Genomic DNA, 14811 nt, shown 5'->3' on the forward strand with positions numbered 1-14811 from the left:
TTTTTTATCTCTAACAGGGACATGACTTCCCATAAGAAAACGTCTAAATTGGCCCACCCTGTACATACATAAGTACTCTTGCCATTTAAATTTGTTTTTAAACTTTTAGAAAAAATTCCTGAAGATCTGTGGTGGTATAAGAGTACTATATATATGAGCTGATATTTATTTTTTACGGGATTGTATCCCGTCTCCTATTGGCCGAAAGCAGTCTTATATCTCTTTTATATCCTTTGCGTAAAATTTATTTGCCCAGTTGGGATTAATGAATAACGGGATGTAGTTTACTGGTAGTGTTAATTGAATTGAATTGAATTATTACAAGAGTTAGTAAGGATTAGCTTGCTCTGCAGACTATTTTGTAAAATTTTCTAACGCTTAGGTTTCTGGTTATTGGTCGGGATGACGCAGTTGTAAATAATAGCTAATTTCATTGACTTCTGTTATGGGGTACAGGTCCAATCCCTTTTAAGATTTGTTCGATCATGCTTCATTGCATTTTTCGCGCTATTAGTTACATCTTCAGTATATAAGACAACTTGTAAGTAGTTTAATTTTAGTTTTTTTTTTGTGATTTGAGTGTCACACCAAAGGTTCCAACCATAGGACTATAAGAATCTAGTTCTTAAATTCCAAAGCATACCCAGAGACAACGGGTCCGAAAACCCCAAATTCCCAAAAATTCCCAATACTAAATATTATCCGGTATACTTTTGAGAAACATAAAAATGATAATCAAATTTCAAACTACATTTAAAGTTATTATATTTCTTTCCTTTATATTATAAGTTATTATATTTCCTCTTTTTTTAAAGGAACATGCTGCAACCTGTGGAGAAGAAATGTTTCCGCAAGCAGTATACACTCAAAGGATATCTTGTCAAATATGTGATTGTGTTATAATGTCCAACAAAGACTTGGAGGCGCATGTACGAGTCTGTAAGGGGAAGAGAAATTTACTTAAGTAGCTTAGGCTTTAAACTATAATAAGAGTTTCTTCATGTAAAAGTTTTTTGTAGGCAGCCTTAAGAAAAATGTTTTTACCAAGTAAAATTTATTATTAAGTAAATTATGTTGCTAAGTTGTTTTTTATATAAATCAAAAATCAGTAAAATATTTAGCTTTATTTATTAGTGACGGGGCGGTCTTTCGGAACCTAAACTAATCGACTCGTAAATAAAAATTAAAATTTGACAACATTTAATTCGAATATTTAACTTCATTGCAAAAATGAACTTATCGGCGACTTCGATGAAACGAATTATATTTACGAAACGAATTATTATAAACGAATATATGCGTAATACTCTTACGGCATATGGATGACGCTAAATCGACCGCCTAGATATATATTTTAAATTTTGCTCTATGGGGAGAAACAAATGAGATGTGCGGTTACAAAACTGCTTAAATTAACTTTTTGTCAAAAACTTTTCACTTTTGACATATTGGTGCTGCTAACTTCTTTAAAACAACGTGCGTATGATTTCGTAACTATATCGCCACAAAACTTTTTAAATCCCTAAAAAAATAAGCTAAGAAAAGTAATAACAGGTGCAAAACTTATTAAATCCAACGTAAATATTGTTTCAAAACTGTTTCCATCCAATACAATAAGTGTCATTGTAATAATAGACGTAATCAAAACTCTTTTCTTCGAGAGCACATTATTCTTGTAAAAAAAACTATTTTAGTCTAGTTTAGCCCACCGTTTAATTAAATGCCTAGTGTGTTGTTCTCCTTGAAGTATTATATTTTAAGCTATTTTTAAATCAACTTTTGAAATTTTTGTGATATTTAAAATACTATTAACCTTACTACACCTGGCGAAGGTCGAAAAAAGTTACGAAATCCTTCGAACTGGACCAAAACCAGAAATCAACTAGAAAGGTAATGTGCTTGATGCATGTTTGTAGATTTGACACTTGACTTTGTAAAATATGACAAAGAATATACTTTAAGAAGTATAGTCTTTGTCATAGGTATAGGCCTAAAACTTAACCTAGCTATCCAAGATGTAGCCATAAAAAAAAATTGCATGCGAGAACTTGTCTATGCAGTATATTCGAAGATTCCATTAAAAAATTTACGAAAATACTACTAAAATTGAGAAAGATAACTTTATCCTTAAACATACAACATAAAAAAATATTTCAAAAAGACCACGTCGTATAAAAGGAACTCGTAATAATACGGTTTCACTGACATATTTTATTAAAACTAAAGATGCAACTTTGGCAATTTGCAGTAAGCCCTTTTCAACAATTTTGGGAACTTTAGGTTCAGAACATAGCAAAACGTTACCTGTCGCATAGTTTAATACCCAGAGAAAATAGAGGAGGAGATAGTATAAGTGAAAATACATGGATAAGAAAGAAAAAGTAAAGGCGTTTTCTAAAACTAAAATACGTCCAATCACATTATACTAGGAACAAGTCAGAACGTGTGACCTCTGCATGGCAACTATAGAAAATATATTGTGATGAAAATCAAAACTTGGTAGTTAAGTATGGCTACTTCAGGGAAATATTTACTAAAGATGTTAACATAAGCTTCAAGAGTCCTGCTACCGATGCATTCTCCGAATGAATTAGATTAAAAAGCAGAATTACTACTGAGAAAAATACCAATCATAAAGCTAAATTAATATGCACGTTGCGAGTGCACAAATTAAAAGCTAAGGGGTTTGACAAACCTCTGAAAAGACCTGAAGAAAACACATTGAAATTATCCACTTGATTGCCAAAAAAAATATGGTCTTGCCTCGTGTTTCAGATCAATCAGGTTATTCTTCTCGGTAACTTTACCTTTTCAATTTCAATATCAGGCCCGGATTTACAAAAAATGCCGCCCTTTTTTTGAGGTGATTTTAGCTTGCGAAACTAGGGTAGGTAAAATCGTATGCTGAGGTTTGTTACTTGTTTCTGGTCAATTGATTTATTTTGTACATTTACGTTTATATCACAGATGTACATATTATTGTGTTTTGTGCAAAACAGGAATAGCAAAATAAACAGTAAAAAGTGACAAGATTATATCTGGCCTGTGAACTGTGCCTTATCAATAACGATCTAGAAGTAGCAAATTCTATTCAAGTTTCTACATATAAAAATACTTGTATGTAAAGAAACTTATATTTTATCGTTCGATCTATCTCTTGCTTCATACGATCTGTAATAAGCTGAATGAATAAATTTTTATTCCATCTTTTTTTTACACTTTTAAGAGTCAAACGTTCCTTTTTTGACCTAAGTTAACTTTAAGAAAAAAACTAACATAACTTTTGAAGAACTTGAAAGAAGAATTCACAAATCTGTAACACTACTTATATAATAACGTGCCGTACTACTGTAGTTGAAGGAAAACTCAGTATCTGACCTCTATGGTAATACAACATCCTAGCTTATCATTCTTTTTTTTTTAAGGTGTTTATATATGTTTTATTGTCCTGACGAGTGCGGTTGCTAGATCAATTTGAATATTAGATTGCATATTATCTAAAACTATCATATTGAAATACTGGTAAAATCCTTATTTTAGAAATTAATTTGTATCCAATTAAATATAATTTGCTTTCGTCTTTTTTTTTTATCACGAGGGAGGTTAAGAAAAAAAATATATAAAATAACAGGAGAAAAATACTTTTTATTAAGAATTGAAAGATGTAAAATGTTCTGTCATTTAGTACAATTGCAAAATGGAGACGGATTTTTAATTACAGACTTGTTTAATCATGTAGACAATGAAAATATTATTGTTTCGATAACTGTTTCGAAAAACGATCTGACAGCTATAGAAATCTAAAGATGTATATGAGCGTGTCGTTTTCATCAAAAGACGCGTCTGCTTTTTATGTATGCATGAACTTTTCAATAAGTAATTTAGATTATATTGAAAAAGTTCATTATTTACTATCAATATGGATTTGCATTCAGAAGCAAAAATAGATATTTGGGTCAAAAAACGTCAAAAAGATGTTGCCAGTTGTTAGTTTACGTTTTAAAGTATTTATCAGTCCTTCCATTTACTTCATTAAAGCAAATTTTACTCTTAATATTTGACATGTAAACATTCCCCATGGTACAAAAGTTTTGTAGTAAGTATAAACAACAAACAAAAGTATAACCGTTGAAAATATTTTCTTTTCTTTATTGAGATTTACCGCCCCTCAAAATTCTGCCGCCCTGGGCACTTGCCCCGACTGCCCCTAGTGTAAATCCAGGACTGCTGCTTATACATGGACAAAAAATATGTGCGCTAAGGGATCCAACGAAATATCGTCAATGGTATGTTACAAGCTTCCGATGCTAGACTTGGCTAATAGAACATCAATAAAACTATATTGCGATGGATGTCCGGGTCAAAATAAAAATGTAACAATGATGGGTATGCTTGTGTATTGGTTGTATCACACAAACTCTGCAGTAAATGAAATTGCGGTAACTTATCCCATAGTAGGGCATTCATTTCTACCAGCAGATCGTGTTTTTGGACGTATCGAACAAAAAGTTAAGAAAAAAGAGGTCATAGTTCATCCTGATGAGTATAGATTGATATTTTCGGAGTGTTCAACTGTTCTTAACTTAGAAACAGATTTTGAAGTTTTTCAGTGGAAAAAGGCTATCGAGTCAATTATAAAGCCTCCTGGTCAATGGCATTTTCGATTTGCAGCAAGCAAAAAAATTTTGATATCAAAGAAATGGAATTCAAAAAGAACAACTGCAATATTCGTAAAGTCAATGACATCGGTGTGTACAAATCCGTTTTAAAAAAAGGAAAAGCTTTTTTGAATTTGAATCCTATCCTAAAGCAATGTGTTGTGAAACCAGCAAAATTAAAAGATGTAGATTTATTGTTACAGGAGCTTTTTGGTTGAGAAACAAGATTGAAGGTATTGATTTTTCTTTTTATAAAAAAAGCTATTGTCAATATGATTGAATGTTCAGATGTAGAGATTGAGTATATGTAATAAGGCGATGATCTTAGAATTTAAGTTTCATAAACCTGTATTCATAAGAAAATAAAGTGTACTTGTTTTTTTTTTAATTTTAAGTAAGCAGAACTTTTTAGTTCAATAGTCCGGAAACAAAACTTATTAAATCCGTATTATTTTTTTAAATAACTATTTAATATTTAATTAGTAAAATGTCATATAAATTAATTACTTTTAACCTTTTTTTTTCTATAAAAAGCACACAATACCAAGCATGGATTGAAAGAGTTTTGGAATGGACCGCCTCAAATATTAAATATGTTCTTGTGGTTTTTAACCATTATTTATCATTTATTGCATCTTCAAGTTATAGGATCATTTTCTTCTGCTGATATTAAGCGATATGATGTAGGTCTCATACTCCTTTAAGTGTTTTTCAGTTTATTATACTTATAGAAAACACTCATTAAAATCCATCACGAGTGATTTCTGATATATCATTACTACCCTCATTTGAGATGATATAATTTGAAATTCAATTTCTATGACATTTATTTTGCCTTGGTTAATTGACTGCCCAGACTTCACTTCCAAAAACTCATTTTTGATATGTAATTTCTCTTATACCATCTTGTAGCAGGTATTTATCCATTATTTGCCTGAATTAAACCAAGTTTTTGTTTATCCTCTCTTAAATTTAATTTTTCTGTGGAGAGTAAGGCATCGTATATTTCAAATTAATACCTTTAGTTCAACAAAAATCTTTAAAAATCTTGGATAAAAATTACCCACCATTATCAACTCTACTAGTTACCAATTATTTTTGTATTAATTATGCCCTGTTTTAATTAATTTATTGAAATCAAGATTGTTTTAAATGCCTTATGTTTATTCTTTAGTAATTTATCTACTAAAAAATAAGAAAAATCATTTAATAAACTTGGAAATATTTAGAACCTTCAGGTGTTGGTGATACCGGACTTCCACATCAGAGTGTATCAACTGACCAATACTTGTACTTCTTCGAGTGCTTTCACCTTCTATATAATACTAAAAATATCTAAATTAAATAACTATTAATCCTAATTTTTTTAAATTGGATTTTATTGGATAATTTTAAATTTGTATGACCTTAGGCTCCTATGCCACAATTTTCATCAACAACACTTGCTTTATAAAGGCTTTTTTAATATTTTTTTCTGTTGCTAATATTCCGTTAATCAGTTCTATATTTATACAAAATAAACTATCAAAAATTCATAAAAATTTGGATCCATTCCTATTTAAAATATTTGTACTTTGCCATTTTCATTATTACAAAATGTAATCTTAATTGTTTTTAAAACAATTAAGATACAGAAATAAGGTTATGTGACTAACCTTTTTTTTCCCTTTCAGAATTCCTTTTTTGTTTGCAAGCAATACTTCATGATGTTTAGCAGTTCCAATTTTGACTGCGTTTTTTTCCACCATTACTACTCGTCTATCATCGTGTGCTGTGTGCAACCAACCAAAATCTATACAGGTTGGGGAAATGATGATTACGCATTGTCCAAAATAATGGCCACACCGCATCGATAGATATAGCATAGATATTTGCGGTTTTTATTTTTTTCAGCATATCAATTATAGGTGAATAGAACAGTTTTACAAAATATCAATTTTTCTTTACGAAATATTCTGTTTTCAGATTTATCTTCTTTTCCATTACATGGAAAACAATCCTTTCGTTATTCGATATTGGTCTCGGGAAAACGAGCACAAAAGTTTTCAATTCGGTACTCAGTAGGTATCCTCAAAAATTGAATTTTTTGGGCGATCATATTATAGACCATTTTTTTATTAATGATACTTTAAACGCTTAAAAATACCTTGAATTGCTGAGAGTTTTGAAAGAGACTAAAAAATTAATTGAATAGGGGATCAATTAAAATTTACTACATAAATTCAAATTTCTTTCCCCTTATTGTAATGTGAAAATATGGGGAACCTTATGGCAAAAATTGCGTGGGCCTTAAAATTCGTAGCTACGCTACTGGTTGTAGGTATCCAGAGAGAATCCTAAACTTGCTAAAGAGCAACTTTTCCTGACCCGATGTGAGGATTTTACTCCCTTATACAGTAGACAGGATGTCCGCAATGGTACATGAAAAAATCACATTCTCCTTATGCAAATATGTTACAATTTAATCATATTTATCTTAATTCATAAAAGTTGTAATATTACAGGATTTAGGTTATTAAGATTATTACCGGATAATTAAGAGAATTGAAGGAAACGGAAGTCAGTCGCTATTATGCTTCTTCCAGCGTAATAGGGACTGACTTCAAGAATAAAGAAGAAGAGGAAGATCTAGAAGCCCTAGTTGAAAATTAAAGAAAAGAGATAGAGAGTAGTGAAAAAAACATATGGTTATTATAACAGTGGTTTTCTTAATTTCTCTAGGTAGAAATACAATTTCCAATTAAATATATATGGGGAATGTGACAAGGGAGGTGAAGAATACGAAAGCAATTTGTAGCTTCCCAGAAAAACCACGCCTGAAATTTAAATAAAGGCTATAATTAGCATTTTTTGGGACCATGCATGCTGTTGGAATATGCACTTTAGTTTCTTAAATTGTTTATATGAACATTTTAGTAATATAGGTAAAACTAGCCATATGAAGGTTAATCTACCATTGATACCTCCACTATGAAAAATGTTATAATAAAAAGTATAATAAATATCAATTACCTTGTTTATATTGTAAATAAACATGTTGATCCATCTCACTATCATAAAGATGTAAGGAAGCTGTTAATGATACAGTTATTTATACTAATTGTCGTACGAAAATAGCTAAAACTAGCTCTACGAGTATAGCCTAAGTCGTCATCTTTTAATCCGGAATTCGCTAACTCTACTATTTGTCATGCTGGTTTCTCTCATCATGAAGCAGTACTGAATATTCTATAAAATTTAATAATACAAATAACACGCGAAAACTATGCTATTTCTCTTCTATGCGTATTTCTGCAGATAAATATTTTCTACTCTTTAAATGCTTATGTCAAACAACTAATTGGATTCACTTCTCTGATGATGTCGATGCTGAGTTTTCTAGCTTTACTAGGTCATCATTCACTTCGGAAAATCATCTTTTCGAAATGAGTGCGCCTGTGCAAAAGTGCCACACAATTTGACCGAATTTTTAAACTACAAAAGAGACCTGTTCGTTATTCACACTAAACCACTTTTTTAATAATTTTATTGAACGTTATAAATATTCTTTTATTTAAATGTTTGACCTTTATTTATTTGTACTACGACTATGTACTATAATTAAATTTTGTATTTTATTATGCATTTATATTTTATGTGCTTTTTGTATTGTTTTTTTTTTCAAAACTGTTTTTGTCTACAAAATTTCTAATTTTTTTTTTGACAAAGCAAATTATTTATTAATTTTCGGACATGACCCACATCCCGAAAAGAGACATTAAATACTAAACTCTTCAAAATCTAAATTACCTGTAGCTACTATCCAAGACAAAAAAACAATTGTTATTATTATTATATATTTTTATCTACGTTTATTATTACGTATATGCTTAGGTTTCATAAGTTCACACGTACAAGGAGTATACTACTATTTCTGTGATTATTGTTTATTAACTGGTAAATTGAATTTTTGTAATATTTTTCCATTGGTGTAAATAAACTGATTTATTATTATATTATTACTTCTTATGTTTGGCCTACTCCCGGCTTAAGTTTGAGTGACAATTTAAATAAGCCGATTACCAAAATACTATGCTATAGATATGGCATTTGTTTCTGGAAATCTTACGCGGCTTACCGCTTGGAACAATTTTTCATAACTCAAAAGAGAGCAGTAATCTATTTATGTGGACTACGACCTTGTCAGTCACGTAAACTACATGTTGACCACATGTTGAAACTGAATTCTTACACTAGTCTGCATTTTATCGGGGAGGTGTCTGGCATATATGTATAGCAATTTTTGGGACACATAAAATTCAGAAAATATAGTGCCATAATATCTAGTCATCAGACAAACATAAGAAGGTCATATGTAAAAAAAACCTATATGCTTATCTGCCTTGATAAAAACTCAATTTATTATGGCACCAACAACATGTCTAACCACCACTCCTTTAGTAATAATTTAGAAGAAGAAAATCTCTATCAAGAAGACCCTCTTCAGAGAACTGCAAACGTTGTCAGCGCGAAGAGAAGAAAGATACTCAATTGTGAGACCAGAAGAAAGATCCTAATATCCAGATAGTCCTAACCTGGATAAAGGAAGGGGAAAAGCCAGCTTGTGAAGAGAATTTCCAAGTATTCTCCCAATGTTAAGTCATCTTGGTCACAATGAAACTCTCTAATTTTGGAAGATGTACTCTTGCGGCGAAAAAATAGTCGACCACGAAAGAAAGGCGATATAAGCAAATTGTAGCTTCTATACCATAGGATCCCAACCATAATTTTTATTAACCTGTGAAATTTACAAAATTGTTCTTGTTTTATGTTTATGGTTGGGTGGAAATCTATCTGAATTTTTTGCTTTATATCATTACACACATTAGAAATTTTACTCTGCAATATATTTTTAGCACTTTTACTTGAAAAAAAAAATTCTTGACGGCCCTAATTTTAATAAATTTTATTTTTATTTAGAAACTTTAATTTTTATTTTGGCTAGTATAAAAATATGATAAGATACTAAGACCTATTTGATTTTATAATAAAATTCTAGAATTGTGATAATAAAGGATTATATTCTAAAAGTAATAATCAATATAATTCCCATATAGTAACAAAACTTTACTCTAAAGTTAAACAACTTTTCAAATATTAAAAAAACGAATAACAGCTTAGGGTCCACACGTACATAAAGGGAAAGTGAACATTAATTTGCTATAAAGACGTGCATACATACTATGTCCACGTACATACTATGTATGTACGTGGTGAATGTATGAAAGTGGTATCCATTTACCTCCATATAATAACATTTTCAAGCGTGTCTTTACTTATTTGTCTATATTTAACCGCACTCCATTCCCAAATATCTTGAATGGAACCTGGCTTCGTACTAAAAACTTCAAATGTCCCCAAAAAAAGTAAATTTTAAGGACTAACTCCGGCGGTCAATATAGTGAATGTCATTTTCATTAAAATGAAAGTAATTTTATATTATTTTGATAATTCGTATTTTCTCGGCTCTGCATTGTATTTTTTAACACAAGTACGTCTCGCCTGTCAGGTTTTGAGGAATAAAAAAAAGTTCTACAATATGATATCCGAAAAAAACTTCGAAACAAATGTAAATTCGAGTCAGAACATTTATGTCTATTTTATATCACTATGTAAATGGAACGTACAGTTATCCAAGAAACAAATATTAATTAACAGATTGGATATTAGTTAGCAAAACTACAACCCTTTACCAAAATCGTCTTTATGAAGCCCATGGACAAGTTTTATCTTGTACGGGTGAAATCTCTTTTAAAATCTCTGTACCGTTGAGCGTGTAAATCCTGAAGAATAAATCCAGAGTGCTTTGAATATTGTCAAGTGCTACGTGTCCCAAAGCTGCGATTTTTCCGACTTCATTTCTAACTGGTCGATTTTCTCGATTGCGGTTACGGCGAATATTAGACACAGATCCAGATTCTTCAAATTTTCTTATTAACTTAGCAACGCATTAAACTGATGTATTGATGCAACGCATGAAACAATCAGGCAGTAGCCCTTGCGACACTCTCATTTTAGTTTTGGTAAGAGAGTTTTGAGGCTTCTTTCGATTCTTAAATTGTATAAATCATTGTTCGATATTTATCAGAACTAGAAAGGTACCTTAATAATTTGATATCAAAGCCAAAGGTTTCTTGATGACATATAATGACACTGACTGATACTAAATGTTCTTGCTGGTATCCAAGATTAGAATTGTTTGCAATCCATTATTAGCAGTATTAAGTAAGTTAAGTTAGTTGAATGTTATTAACACAAATATCTTCACAACGATTGAAGATGAAACAAAAGTAAAAATTTATAAATGTAAACATATAAACGACTAATGCCTGATGGTGCTCCGATAGGATGGAATCATGTGTAGCTTTTTAAAAATTATATACATATTTAATGCGACCCTGACTTTTGGAGTTTTTACTTTTGTTTTGTTTAACTTTTTTCTCTTGGAGAAAGAATGGCTGATCTGTTTTTATCTGATTGAAGGTGAGTTACTAATAACTTCATGAAGAATTTAAAAATTAAAAAAAAAATAGGGATTTGCATTTAAAAATCTAAAGTGTAATGCAATATTCTATTTTTGGATCACCCGATGTTATACGGCTATAGATGAACAGATGTGTCCCTAGAAATCAAAATTGAAGTGTCCAAGCGTTTTTCCGAAAATATACCAGGAGAGTCACAAATAGGAGTGCGACCTTTTCACTGGGCCACCCTATATATTTCTTTGGTTAATAAAGCTACATTTAATTTGATTTTGTAATTGTTAGCTTTTTTTTAATAGTTTACAGCTGCTTTTGAAGGGCAGCAATTATGGTATAACTAGCTGAATGCCCGCGTGAAAATAAAAGAAAAGTCGAAGAAGGCCTCCAATAATAGTACATGCAACCCACAATTGCCACGCCGTTTTTCTTGAGGTCAAGGGGCGCGATTAATATAATATAATTATTATAAAACCAAGACACAAATAATCTTAAAAAATGATTCGTTAGATGCAGAGCGAGCGTTAAGACTGAGTCGAGTCACCTCTCGGGTATCAGTCTCGCATGGACCCGCCTTGTTGTTATGTCTACCAAAAATATAAATAATACAGAAATATTTATCATATCGCTAACACCCCTTATCGGTGGAATTTTCAAAAAGTTCGTTCGTATTCGGGGCCTACATTATAAAAAAACATTGTTGCAGTTAATTTTTTTTTCTTAAGTTGATGCTTCATGCTAATCGCTCCGAAAGTCAACGCCACTCCGAAGCCACGCCCCCTTAGTTCTCGAGGTCACGGGTAACAATTTCCCCATTTTTTACCCCTTATCGGTGGAATTTCGAAAAATCCGTTCTTATCCGGTGCCTACATTATAAAAGAAACCCGTTGGCAAAATTGCACGTTTTTAGCTATTGTAGTTTGGGCTCTGCGATGATGAGTCAGTCAGTCAGGACAAACTCTTTTATATATAGAAAAAAATTATACACGTAAAAGGTCATAGTACTATGGTTGGAACTTGGGTGACATTCAAATCATAAACAGTTTTACCATTAGCCAAAACTCTTTATTTTATTCTCGACACGTGTTTCGCTAACGATTCGAAAATAAAATAAAGAGTTTTGGTTAGTAGTAAAACTATTTTGCACTTTAACATAAATATAAAATAACATAAGGTCGGAAAACCTTTTTGAAACCAGTTTTGAATTCTTTACTAGGCACAAAATGATATTTATATATTTTATAATTGAATCGGTCATTTCAAAAACGACTTAAGTCAGAAAAGTAGATTTTACAGGAGAAGCAAAAAACTAATACTACACAGAATAAATTAATTTTTAATAAAAACGCATTGCGGAAAAACATAGTATATACAGGGTGACAATTTCAAGAGTAGCCATGGCTTATAATTTTTAAACCGTAAAAGATATAAAAAAATGCTTAAAACCGTTTCTATAGTAACAAGGGGGAACCAAAATGATGATTTTTTTAGGGATATCCCCCTAACCCCCAGAGCCACCCCCTTAAAAATTTTAAATTGGAAGGGTAGTCGAGTGATACCTTGTTTGAAAGGTCTATTAATTCCCTATATTATGCGACCCTACTTATAATAATCAATGCATTTATTTTAGAGTTATGCCAATTTTAATATTTTATTAAAGTTTATTTAAGTGTTTTTTAATTTCTTATAAAATTAACATATTTTGAAAATGTCATAAAATATTTAACATTTGAACATTAGTACAAATGGTTAAGAACTAGGAAAACACTCTGCAATATTGCGTTTATTCTATTTTTAAAACAATAAAAATCTGCATTGAACTTTAATTATTTTATTAAATGCTCAAAGTGGCTTCCATTATTTTGCAAGCAAAAGTACAATCTGTTTTCAAACTCTTGACGAACATTTCTAAAAACTTCAGTTGTTAATAATCGGCACTCTTGTGTATATCTTTGTTTTAGCTCCTCAATGGTGGCAGGCTGCGTTTTGAAAACGACCGATTTTAGGTGACCCCAAAGAAAAAAATCGAGGGGGGTGAGATCTGGCGATCTTGGCGGCCACTCAATAGGTTTTTATATATATAACATTATACAATATATAACATTTTTTTATATCTTTTACGGTTTAAAAATTATAAGCCATGGCTACTCTTGAAATTGTCACCCTGTATACTAAGCTATTTGAAAAACACTTACCACCCAGAAAAAAAAATCAACCGTTTTTTTTTAAACGATACAAAAAATTACTTAAGTCATTATTGCAAGGAACAAAAACAAATATTAGAAGAAAAATATATTTTAATGTAAAATTTAAGTATGAACATAAAAAAAACATTGTAGTTCCGCATTATAAAAATAAATAAACCAAATTAAAAAAAAAATTAGGGCACATAGTCTAATTTAAGGTCATTTTTAGCCTCTTCTATATTATCTTCATCGGTTGGCCAACGCAGAATGTTTTCGTAGAAGCCCTTATGTTCCTCTAAAATACTGTTCTGCACTTGTCGGATGTTTTCAATTTTTTTTCTATACCTTCATGATACACATAAAATACCGACTTGCCGCTTTTGAGATCTTTTATTCCGAAGCAATTCACCCAAAGCTGTGGTAGGTAAAATATTTCTTGAATGGGAATATTCGGGAGGGGCAAGTTTTGCATGAAATCGAATGTGATTGCCGCGACGTCATCCCGGGATTTATTTAAGCTCTTGGACCTCGGATATTTTATTATGGAACTTCTTACTTCATCGTTTGTGGACTGCTAGCTCGGCTTCAGCTGCCCTTTTTGCATGATCTTCCAAGTTAGAACTTTCAATTTTCACCATAAGTTCTTCGCATGTTATACATGTGTCAACCTGGGGCCTGCCAAAACGAAGTGAGAAGTTTTTCTTAAAATACTTAATATAAAACTTGTACTTTATACTCAGGTCGGGGTATTTCGATTTAAAAAGTAAATACATAGACTTGACGTCCAACCGTGCGTCTAGATATTCCATATGACGCCCAGAGTAGTGGGTTTATTTCCTTGGGAAAGACATAATATGATCATTAATTTTTTGTAGGATATTTGGAGGTATGGTGTTCTTCTTGGGGTGCTTACCACGTCTATCGTGTGGTGTTACTGACTGGGATTTTAGTTTAAGTAGACGCTTTACACGGGCAATCGTAATGCCATAGATTGAACAAAAAGCTTTCTTGCAAACAACTTGTTTTTTCGAGGACAAGTCAATAAAATATTTAAACGAGTACTCACGGGGAATGCTTAAGTCACCTTTACGAGGTCTGTATGATTTTACAGATTTTTTTTCTATTACCTGTTGCAGGTTGGCCTTTGTATTAAAACCGTTTAGTTTTGTTATGCAGTTACTGAAGTCGGCTTGAAGTAACGTGCGAAAACAGTGCACTTACAGCTGAAAATAAAAAAATATTGTAAGACTTATCCTCAACAAAAGTATTTAAAAAATCAACTTACTTGCAATCGGGACCTGTACTACGTGTGGAGACAGAACTAACTTTCCAGTTTACGTGTTGGTCCCCTTTGACATTTGCATGTTTTATAATATTTTTTTTATACAATTCAGGATGTGGTTTCCTTTTTTTAAACGGGTCAGGATTAACACCTTTACTAGAGCCTGA

The 14811-nt window shown here is 31.3% G+C and overlaps 1 protein-coding gene across 3 annotated transcripts in view; it reads left to right on the top strand.

Moving 5' to 3' along the window:
- LOC126736461 (uncharacterized) overlaps positions 1-1127 on the top strand; it is a 59876-nt gene extending 58749 nt beyond the window's left edge. For all 3 annotated transcript variants that reach the window (XM_050440829.1, XM_050440828.1, XM_050440830.1), the window contains exon 10: positions 816-1127. In XM_050440829.1, the coding sequence (XP_050296786.1) occupies positions 816-968 (153 nt within the window). In that variant the 3' untranslated portion in view covers positions 969-1127. The remainder of the gene's footprint in view (positions 1-815) is intronic.
- The last annotated feature ends 13684 nt before the right edge of the window (positions 1128-14811 follow it).

The sequence above is a fragment of the Anthonomus grandis genome, chromosome 5 (assembly GCF_022605725.1).
Source record: "Anthonomus grandis grandis chromosome 5, icAntGran1.3, whole genome shotgun sequence".
NCBI classification, from domain to species: Eukaryota; Metazoa; Arthropoda; class Insecta; order Coleoptera; family Curculionidae; genus Anthonomus; species Anthonomus grandis.